Below are 10,108 nucleotides of genomic sequence, written 5' to 3'. Positions count from 1 at the left end.
AGACGGCTTGCCGCGAAGTGGTGCTCCACGACCAGCAGGCACCGCGGGCGGCTCATTCTTACCGTTTAGGAGTGTAGTTTAAGCTCTAAGGATAAGTGATCCTGGTCTGGCGCCTGTGCCATACCTCTTTGCCTCCCATGCAGCGCCTGCAGCACGAGGCCCTTCCCTTCTATTTATTTTGTTTGATCCTTATTATGGCGTGTAATGCACTAAAAGTAGTGTGCATAGACTTCTTGCTTTCGGAAGCATTTTCGGTTTGTGTTTTTTCAGTCCTCTGTAAAACACTTACATCCACCTTTAAGGGTGTGGATGGTCTGTGGTGTGTCTTATTTTTCTTTTACATGCAGAGTTCTTGCCTGTTTTTTAATGTACACATCAAATTCAAAATTTGTGAGACCTGATATTGCAATACCGAAACAATGACCCAATTCTGAAACTTTGTACCTGTTGTCACAGTATAATATGATGAATAATAAAAGTTGAGACAGTGAATGGAAGTTTACTTTACTCAGAAAACTAATAGTTCAAAATCCTTGAGTAGTAGTCTTTTTTATGTGATTAGGATGGTGGGGCTCAAAAGTTAGTAAAGGACATTAATTTAATACATACAAAGGCTTTTAATGAATTAATCCAGATTACAGATAAGTCCAAAATACACATCTAACAGTGGGATGAAACTACTGTAACATCAAATATTTCACATTTGAGTCCCACATGAGGGCTACCATAAATTTTCAAGCAAAACATCTTAACATTTTTCAAAAATGGATATTGTTACATTGTTACAAAAATATGACATTATCAGTTTCATTAAAGCAATACATTATCAGAGAATTACTATAAACAATTACTCAATGCACAGAGCATAAACAGGAAGGATTAAATTATTAATATCTGAAGGTCAGTTACAACTAAATTGAGGACATTTTCGTTCGAAACCTAATGAACTACAGTACTATAGTGTTTTGGCTGAATGCTAGAAGCAGCTTGGTGTCAGTTCCCTGATTTTATTTATTCTTCTTTCTTTCTCTGGCCCTTTCTTGGCCAAGGTCCCTGACTCTCTTTCTGAACACACCCCTCACCTGCCCTAACCACCCTCCCCCTCCTGTTGCCAAAGCTGTAAATTAATTTCTGCAACCGAGTCTCACACTGTTCCCAATAAACCAGCCAATACCATTCAAGTGTGATCACTCCCTCTCACACTGCCAAACAATAAACTATCATACATAGAGCTTAACTTTAAAGCTGCCGAGCTTAAATTTAAAGCTGCTACCAAGTTTATTTTATTATTTCCTATAAAGAAGCATACCTAACAGCAAGACAAGGTGTAAACCACATAGGAGAGTAGGTAGTCAGCCTGAGCATCACATACATTTTCAATTAAATATATTGATAAAAAGCTAAATCAGATCTTGCAAAATACCCAGATTGTGTTAAATAAATATATCAAAAGTCACATATTTAGTAAAAAAATATTATGAGATTTTAGTTTGCAAAATGTATCAAAATTTGTGCAAATGTGCAAGATCTTTTAAATAAATTGGACCGCATGATATTGCACATAGCCATGTCATTGAAGAACAAAATGCGGTGCATGTACAACATATTCCCACAAGGCAAAAGACTTTCAAGATGATAGGGTCAACAATCTCCTGGTTTCCTCAAAATTAAGTTGAAAACACAATATTCTGTTGATGAGATTACAAGTTGGCTCAAAACAGTTCAGTCACCCAGAAATATATGCATACAATGAGTCTCACTCCTTAAGAGAGAATGTTTGTCAAGAATATAAAAGCAATTTTTGTACACAAAGTGCATCAGAAGCCTATAAAATGTTTGTGTCATTTTCCAGCAGTGGCGGTTCCAGCACTACTGCATAGCTCACTGTTGACACACAAATTGAATTGACATGCTGTATGGGCATATGACATCATCTCACAAAAGTGCAGAATTTTCACAAGACAGAAAACCATCAGACCTATGCACCTCTGCAAGATAGTCTGTCACAAAACCTTGAGTAAAATAAGATAGTTTCATACAAGAAAATTGTTCGATGTCGAAAAGGCTACAAAGAGCTTGTGGAGCAATAGTCAACAAAAGCTTTCACATATAGAATGATAAAATTTAGGTGAGAAGCTTATCGCCTGAAACGTCCCAGATAGGCTTTGCAATTTGGACAATTGTGATGTATATCCATACATTCTGGGATGCAGCATGGAATAAGACAGCAGCCCAGCCAACACCTAAAACAGACACACACGATTTACTCACAGTTCAAGAGCTAAACTCATTTTAAAGAGGGACAATTGTATTTACTCACCCAAGCAGAGCAATGACAACACCTGATATGTAAGCAATCATTCCTGGTTCAGTTTTAGTTGAAGTCTCAATTTCGGCCAAGCAATGGGGGCAAATCATATGCGTTGATTGAGGACCCACGGGAACAACAGTTGTCAGAATAGTGGGACCATTTTCTGAAATGAAAATACGGCACGATAGAACAAAATCAGATAGCACTAGTGCATGCACTTTGAAGATAGATATTTACGTGTTTGGGTGGGAGTAAATGGACTTGTGGGAGGCACCCCTCCGACTGCTTGAGCGTACGTTGGGGGTGCAGCCATTGGCGGTGCTCCTGGTGTGTACGCAGGGAGAGGTGTCGCCTTGTTGTTACTCATTTTCTGTTCCTGCACAAGAATGGAAATATTCGTTAAATTGGTTAAACGAATGTTAATTTAGCGTCAGAGCACATCAATTCAAACGACCGCAAATCAGGAGCCCATATGTCAACATAAGCAGATGATGTGAAACAAAACAGGCATGACCATGATGGTTGAGCCAGCCTTGACAAACCCCATGAAAAGACAGTCAATATTAAACCAGACCTTTCCTGCCATTGCAGGTACGGCAAAAACACTACTCATTTCAGAAAATCAAATCCCACGCAAAATCCCCAATACGAATGGCATTGGATTCGTCTATCTGTCTCGTCCCACACCCCACACGCCTCTTCAACTAAGAACAGACTATATGGGCAGACTATATTTAGACGCCTCAGGTCATGTCAACTGACCTACTTCAGTTAAGAAAGAAGTCAGGAAAACACCAGTAGCGCGAGGAGAGGGTCACGGGAACTGTTCAAAGTTAAATTTACCTATATGGGCAAGCCCTACGACGATCAAATAAAACAAAACAATATCTTCTTAAACAGAAACAGAAGGCTCGATCATCATCTCTCTCCCGTGTGTCCGTCTGTGTTCGTATGTGTGTTCAAGCACGTTGCCATCCTCCCGGCACAAAAAGTAAAGCCATACATTCTTAAGAATGAAGGAAATTTGTATTCACAAAAAGATCAAACCAAATGTGGATTTCAATGAATAGTTTCGTTGACTGGGGCTGAATGAAAGTACATAAATTAATGAACTATACTTGACATTTTATTGTTTTACGTTCGAGCCCGAGTGTCTGACAACTGTTGCATTCAATGTATTTTTTAGAAGAGAAAAATATTTAAGCCTCTTTTTTAATCTTTTATCTTTTCCATATTCTTCGCGTTAATAAAAACCTTCTTGGACTGCCATAATCATTAACCCTCAGAGGAAAAGAAGGGCTGAACTAGCAGGTGTACAAGCTAACGATTGGGTTGGTGGGCCCTGCTCGGTATGGCGTATTTCGCGTTCAGAATTCTAAGGGCTACAACTCTAGGGTGTTGTAGAGTCCCATGGCATATTTTCAGATTGATGCACGATGGACGGTTGACTTTTTTCCCCAGAAATGCCATCAGAACATGTCCCCCCCCCCTCCTCTTTTCTCCACCCACCATATTTCACCTTACTCGGGCACAGACTTTGAAGGTGTCATGTGAGCTATATGGGAGTTCCCCCGTTTAAGAATGTTGATGGCAAGGTTTCTTGTTCTGAATGAAAAAAGTTAGTCTTCTTAGCAGTTATATAATTCATTGATGATAGTATACCTCAGAATTTACAGGAGGCCAAAGCCCAAGCTGTGACTGCAATCACACGTGAAAAAAGTTACAAAATCAATTTTAAGGCACAGATGAATGTAAGACATTTTAAAGAATAATGATAAGTTTCAGGTAAAAGCATTAGCTCTAGCATTCAAATTTTATCATATACAGTGACACATAAATAAATAACATTTAATATAATTTTTTGGGGGGAGGGGGAGAACAAAATTATAAGCAATCTCGGAGTAAGAAGTAACTTCCTATTTGATAATAGAAACACAACAGCAACAAGGTGTAGGGAAATAATAGAGGCTATGCCTTGGATCACAGGAATGCAAAGGGTTAAAACAAACTTTCACAGTAACTCATCTCAGGTTGTCAATTACAGAACATTAATTCAATTCCTTACTTCAGAAAACTTAGGCAAAAATCAAGTTAGTTTGCCTCCTTTACAGGAGCCATCAGCATTAAAAATCTCTCCACCGTTAGCATTTTGTTTTCACTCTATTTCTCTCTGTCTCTCTCTCTCTCTCAATCTATCTCTTTAACAATGTTTCTCTTGAAGGTATACAGATCTAATAAGATCCCAGAACATAAAAACTTACTTTAAAAATTAGAAGTGCAGGTACATCACTTACGTGCATACTATGAGCATCACAAAAGTGACAACTGTGTCAGTTAACACACATAAGTCAAATTTAATTTTGTTTGTTTATAAAATTGATTTAAAAAAAGTAAAAATGGAAGCTCTCTCTTTTTTAAAAGGTGCCAGGGTCCTCTAGTAATCTATCACAAATACATTGGCATTGATATGGTGAACAAAAGGCTTTTTACTGGATTTTACAAGTAAAATTAAACTTTTCTTGTACTTTGAAAACTTATCAATAAAATACATCCTAGATTAGACATCAGTTGTTTCACTGACTTTCGACACTCTTTTTTTTTTAGTAAAGAAAAAAAAAGGGGGTTCACATTTAGTCAACCTTTACTTATTTTCACTGGATTTTACAATGGTCATTTCCTTTTGAGGTACAACTGAAGTGGGGGTTAAGATAATCTCTGCTGAGATTTTACGCTTTGTTTCTGTGGTTGCTTCATTAGGCTTTTTGGATTCCTCTTCTATGGGTTGCGGTACATCCTGGAAGACATAACAGTGTGCGTTTAGAGAACCTTAATGCCACAGACCCAAACTATTAAATGTCACTCACTGTTTCAGGCATCTGAAGTTTCTCCATTAGCTCTGAGAGCTTCTGCGCTTTTCTCATTTCATTCTGCTCTATAATGGTGCAAAGGTGATGTGTCAGAAGCTCTTTCCGTTCCAACTTGGTGTATAGATGAAGCTTGGCTTCCAGGAACTCCTTCTCGGCGCGATCATATCGTTTCCTGAAGAATATTTGAAGTTAAATAGGTTCAGGTGCAATACATAAGTAGAATGTTTCAACTGAAAAAAAAAAACAACAAAAAACTAACTGAGCTTCCATGAACTCAACGCTGGCTGCTTCAATTTGGTTTCGAATGATAGAAACGTCACAGCTTAGTCGTTGGTCAAGCTTCTGTAGTTCCTCCTGGATCATGCCAAGGCGAAGTTGCTCTGCATGGGTCTGCTTTTTCCTGTGCAGATGCAAAAAGCAATGGTGAGGGGACACCTCAAAATGTTGTTGGAAGAGGAAGCCAGACATTAAGAATACACAAAATAAAAGACTCTTCACCACAAGAAGCAGACGGTTACTAATAGAGCATGCATGAAATCAGGGAAGGAGAAAGCATTATCTATTGCATGGGGTTATCAGTGCCATTGCCTAGATGGAGACTATAAATCACAAACATTATGTGCACAAGAGACACTTTGTTGTTGGAGCAGATAAGTGCAGCTGACAGGAAACAAGATTGTGATGTTTATGTTATCCCTCCACACCACAGCAAGAAAAGAAAAAAAAAAGAATATTATTAAAACTGATCAAAGCTACAAAGGCAGGGTTTTGGGGACAGCATAACATTTTTAAGTTACCATTCCAACAGAATTGAAAAAGCATTTCTCTTAAAGGACAGATGCATGGTGTGAAACTTGTAAAATCATGAAACTGAAACTGTTCAGGGCATAATCACACTACCTGATTGGTAAATCCTTTGTTCCTTTTGAATTTCTTCAATTTGTGGTTTATTGCAGTAAAGAACAAGTTAGAGAAGCAATTTATCAATTTTGCTAAGTGGTACTCGTTCTTTGCCTTCAGGTGACACAAATGTAATCTCAGTATTTCAGTCAATATAAGGCGTAAACCATTTAACTGATGTCTTCTGAATAGTTCAAGGTTTTGGTAACAACATTACTTCAGAGAAAAATAATGCTTGTGTAGTACAATCTATGGGCATTGAACTTGGGTTTAGAGATCGGGGGAGCAGGGCTGTATCCATTGGTCTACATCACGTTACATGGCTGGGGTGTGCTAACAATGCCCCTAGAGGGACGGGGCTTCCCTGAGACCTAGCGGCGAGAGGGCGCATGCGCCGGCACCGTTGTTGAGGTTAAAACCGTGGGACTTAGAACATTTTGGCTGGCAACAGCACAACATCTAGTAATCTCAAAAAATCATGTAATAAACGGGTAAAATTCATAAGAGGAGAATTTTAGGACTCATTGTTGGCTTTCTAATGAGTCACAACACTTGGTCCTAAATGTTTAACTTTGCAAAATATCCTATTCCATCATTCAGTCCAGAACTTGCACTTCGCTCCTATTGATTTTAAGGTAAAAAGTGCTTCATGGTAACAGAAAAAAGCTTCTAACATTAGTTTCTCACCAAAACCATACCTATTCAAAAAATATTACATTACAATTGTGTGTTAAGTATTTACTGAGTTAAACATGTGTCACCAAGTTGTGTCTTACCAAACACAATACTCGTCTTTACCTTTGTATGGATATAGAAAGTAGGTAAAGAACGAGTAAAAAGAAACAGAGAAAGACTAGAAATGTGAATGGTTTAAGATTAATTAGTGTGAATGGTGATAAGCAGTATTAGTAATTTTTTGAATTGCATATGTACATATGTTAGGATGAGAGGATGTAGATTAAATTATATATTCTTACCTATCTTCAAGTGCTTTTGCCAAGAAAACCTTACGAGCTCGATTCTGTTCTTCCATCAATCTATGCTTAGCTCTGAAGTCACTTAAGTTGATAGAAGAGGGTGGTGGTTCTGATATAGATGGCATAACTAATTTGGCTGTTAAGCAGGACTTTTTGAAATCATCTTTATCAACCTGTGGCTCAATGTTTGTGATGGATTCAATATTTCTGTCGGTTTTCTCACACTTTAACTCTTGCGAGCATTTTGTAGAATCCAGAGGTGAATCAGAACAAGTTTCTGGATTCACAGGCTGGCTACTGACCTACACAAATAAATTAAGTGATGTAGAAGAGATATGAGGAACAGCATGACACCCTTCTAATTTTCCTTCCGCATGCACTGTTCACTTAACCTGCACAAATATAGCGTACTGGACAAAAGTCTACATGAACAACAACCCCATGAAAGAAAATTTTCAAACCAGATCCAAACTATTCAATACAACACAAAACCAAAGGAGAATTACACTTAATGAAAGTACCGTTCGAGAAGGTGCATCAAGCTGAATCCCGTTGCTGTTGTCAATAGACGATCGTTGAGTAGAATTATTTTGAGGATTTGCTTTCTTTGGTGAAACTGCACTTAACTTCCTCTTGCCATTGTGAGAAAGGTCAACACCTGAATAAATGAGAAACAGAAACAGGGTCAATGACATTTATTATTGAACGACTATGGCAATCAATGGTGAACTAGACATCGATGAGCAAATGTGCTGAATCAAGCAAGGCTCAGAAACTCATTTACCTTTCATCTTCTGACGATTATTCGTGGTTTTATCAAAATCCGAATGAGATTTCATTTTGGTTATATCCTCCTCTGAGAACCCATCCCACCTGACAGCCATACTTTCTCACTTGTTAACCAGTGACAATAACAACAACAAAACAACACCGGTGGTTTCACTACAGCCTTTAATTAAAATGGAATCTCTATTATTTGATTTGCTATATCAATACCATTTCAGCAAACGAAATCAGATAAAAACACCGCAGTAAATAGAAATGCTAAATTTCGTGTCGCTTGTCGCTTGCGTCGACACTTCCTTAAATTGTAAACAACTATATGAGAAATTTCTACAGCTCAACCACAACCAAAACAAATTCTGTCTGCTTGGAAGACAAGATTCTCCAGAAACTTTCTTCAAATTAAAATACAACGGATGAAACTGAGAAAAATAAGTCTGGAGTGTAGAGAAGCGAGCTTTCTTTGTTATTTCAAATATTGATATTTTATTCGTCTGCTTCAAGACAGCTGTATTGTCATGGGATAACCTAACCCTCGCCATGCTGTTATAGACCGTATCGTTATTCAGAATGCTGTGGTTTCTGGTTTCTACTTCTGTGAGACTACTTGTGGATATTAAATAAACAAAGTAAATAATAGGAGAGTGTTCAAGTAGAGTCACTTAGTACAATGATTGCCATAAAGAATTTACTTCTTATGGAGTGTTTAGGAGTAAGAGCTCGTAGCCTGCATTGCTCCAGCACTTTTCTGAAGAGAGGCAATTCTGCAAAAATGAATCAACCATCTGAATCGCAGCTCAAAGATTTACTAGATAATGCATCAGTAGGCAGTAGGCAAAAGATTGGAGATCAAAAATGGCTGAAATCACCTTTCCAAGCTGAAAAGGTTCGAGACCAGGGTCTAAAAGTCAATCGTCCAAAGATTGACCCTCATGAAACGTCCATCATACTATTTCCCGGTCAAGGAGTTCAGCATGTTGGAATGGGGAAACCACTTCTAAAGCTGCCTCAAGTGGAAAAGATGTACAAAGTTGCCAATGAGATTTTAGGCTATGATTTGTTAAAACTCTGTTTAAATGGACCCCAAGACCAACTGGATCAGACACTATATTGTCAGCCAGCCATCTATGTAGCATCACTAGCTGCTTTGCAGTTGATGATAGAAGAACGACAAGTATCAGTTGAGTCATGTGTGGCAACTGCAGGATTTAGTATTGGTGAATATGCTTCACTTGTTTTAGCAAATTGTTTTTCATTTGAAACAGGTAAGAATTGGTTCATGTGTTTAAAATATATCCCTAAGCTGAATTTTTATTCACGTCCCCCATTTTTTATTTCAAATGCCGACTTTACTGCATCTTTAATTTTTGTCTTTGGGTTTGTTCTAGGTTTGAAGCTAGTGAAGGCAAGAGCTGAAGCAATGCAAGAAGCCGCAGGACTTGTGGAAAGTGGAATGGCCACTTTGTTTCTGGATCCAGCTGCCAAAATTGGCACTATACTCAACACTTCTCTTGAATGGTGCCGCAATACTGGTGTAGAAAGACCCCACTTGTCAGTGGCAAATTATTTGTACCCAAATTGTCTAGTTATAGCAGGAAGCAAGGAAGTGAGTATGAAGATGAAGTAGATTTTTTGACTTCTGCTTAATGTCTTATTATCTCAACTATGAATTTTACCAATGAATTTTTTGCTCTTTCTCCAGGCTTTACGATTTATTGAGCTAAATACAAAAGAACTGAAGATACGGAGATGCAGACACATAGCTGTCAGTGCGGCATTTCATACGCCACTCATGAAGAGCGCTTCTGAGCTATTTCGTAATGAACTGAAAAAATACCACATAGCAGACCCACAAATAGCTGTTCATTCAAATATTGATGGTCTACCATACAGAGATGCAATTGACATCCAAAAGAAATTAGTGAGGCAAATATATAGACCTGTGAAGTGGGAGCAGACCATGCATGTAATTTATGATCGAAAAAAAGATGTGGCTTTTCCTCAGACTTTTGAACTGGGCCCAGGGAAATCCTTAACCACTTTGCTGAGATATTGCAATGCAAATGCTGCAAAACATAGTGTAAATATTTTTGCATAGCAAGTTTAGAAATATGTTAATAATTCTGTTTTGTGGTATGCATTAAAAGAAGCATTTTTTAGGGTATGTGTTGGTTAGTGTAAAGTTCCTCTCTTTTCCATTTCCTAATTTTCTGGGACACAAGCCGGCTTACGCACGTGTCTCATGTGTCAAATGGGTGGCCTATATGCTC

General features: G+C 38.1%; 3 protein-coding genes across 7 annotated transcripts; 1 reads left to right on the top strand and 2 right to left on the bottom strand.

Moving 5' to 3' along the window:
- Nucleotides 1–597: 597 nt before the first annotated feature.
- Nucleotides 598–3,302, bottom strand: LOC117653014 (LITAF domain-containing protein-like). Of its 5 annotated transcripts, none has more exons than XM_034398347.1 (4): nt 3,155–3,302; nt 2,549–2,687; nt 2,321–2,474; nt 598–2,243 (listed from the first exon to the last, which is right to left on the bottom strand). In XM_034398347.1, exons 2-4 carry the CDS (start codon nt 2,676–2,678, stop codon nt 2,138–2,140), a joined length of 390 nt encoding a protein of 129 aa, XP_034254238.1. In that variant the 5' UTR covers nt 2,679–2,687; nt 3,155–3,302; the 3' UTR covers nt 598–2,137. The 5 variants fall into 5 exon arrangements, with proteins under 5 accessions (XP_034254238.1, XP_034254240.1, XP_034254241.1 ...); XM_034398349.1 differs by having other exon boundaries at nt 3,074–3,230; XM_034398350.1 differs by having other exon boundaries at nt 3,078–3,227.
- Nucleotides 3,303–3,934: 632 nt separating this feature from the next.
- LOC117653013 (RAB6-interacting golgin) lies at nt 3,935–8,135 on the bottom strand. The gene is made up of 6 exons (XM_034398345.1): nt 7,840–8,135; nt 7,577–7,713; nt 7,056–7,357; nt 5,438–5,578; nt 5,176–5,350; nt 3,935–5,105 (listed from the first exon to the last, which is right to left on the bottom strand). Exons 1-6 carry the CDS (start codon nt 7,937–7,939, stop codon nt 4,953–4,955), a joined length of 1,008 nt encoding a protein of 335 aa, XP_034254236.1. The 5' UTR covers nt 7,940–8,135; the 3' UTR covers nt 3,935–4,952.
- Nucleotides 8,136–8,169: 34 nt separating this feature from the next.
- Nucleotides 8,170–10,002, top strand: LOC117653012 (probable malonyl-CoA-acyl carrier protein transacylase, mitochondrial). The gene is made up of 3 exons (XM_034398344.1): nt 8,170–9,103; nt 9,227–9,444; nt 9,541–10,002. Exons 1-3 carry the CDS (start codon nt 8,509–8,511, stop codon nt 9,934–9,936), a joined length of 1,209 nt encoding a protein of 402 aa, XP_034254235.1. The 5' UTR covers nt 8,170–8,508; the 3' UTR covers nt 9,937–10,002.
- Nucleotides 10,003–10,108: the final 106 nt, after the last annotated feature.

This window comes from Thrips palmi, unplaced genomic scaffold, assembly GCF_012932325.1.
Source record: "Thrips palmi isolate BJ-2018 unplaced genomic scaffold, TpBJ-2018v1 HiC_scaffold_8, whole genome shotgun sequence".
Lineage (NCBI taxonomy): Eukaryota > Metazoa > Arthropoda > Insecta > Thysanoptera > Thripidae > Thrips > Thrips palmi.
This window is presented reverse-complemented; position numbering and strand designations above follow the sequence as displayed.

What these genes read in the sequence shown, in the direction of transcription:
- LOC117653013 (XM_034398345.1), bottom strand. Translation starts at nt 7,939, where the DNA reads ATGGCTGTCAGGTGGGATGGGTTCTCAGAGGAGGATATAACCAAAATG. An exon ending in TTGATGCACCTTCTCGAACG is followed by an intron (nt 7,358 to 7,576) that starts GTACTTTCATTA and finishes TTATTTGTGTAG; the next exon opens with GTCAGTAGCCAGCCTGTGAA. An exon ending in GCAAAAGCACTTGAAGATAG is followed by an intron (nt 5,579 to 7,055) that starts GTAAGAATATAT and finishes GCATCTGCACAG; the next exon opens with GAAAAAGCAGACCCATGCAG.
- LOC117653014 (XM_034398346.1), bottom strand. Translation starts at nt 2,924, where the DNA reads ATGAGTAGTGTTTTTGCCGTACCTGCAATGGCAGGAAAG. An exon ending in ATTTACTCCCACCCAAACAC is followed by an intron (nt 2,475 to 2,548) that starts GTAAATATCTAT and finishes TTTTCATTTCAG; the next exon opens with AAAATGGTCCCACTATTCTG. An exon ending in GTTGTCATTGCTCTGCTTGG is followed by an intron (nt 2,244 to 2,320) that starts GTGAGTAAATAC and finishes TGTCTGTTTTAG; the next exon opens with GTGTTGGCTGGGCTGCTGTC.
- LOC117653012 (XM_034398344.1), top strand. Translation starts at nt 8,509, where the DNA reads ATGATTGCCATAAAGAATTTACTTCTTATGGAGTGTTTAGGAGTAAGA. An exon ending in TTGTTTTTCATTTGAAACAG is followed by an intron (nt 9,104 to 9,226) that starts GTAAGAATTGGT and finishes GGTTTGTTCTAG; the next exon opens with GTTTGAAGCTAGTGAAGGCA. An exon ending in TTATAGCAGGAAGCAAGGAA is followed by an intron (nt 9,445 to 9,540) that starts GTGAGTATGAAG and finishes CTCTTTCTCCAG; the next exon opens with GCTTTACGATTTATTGAGCT.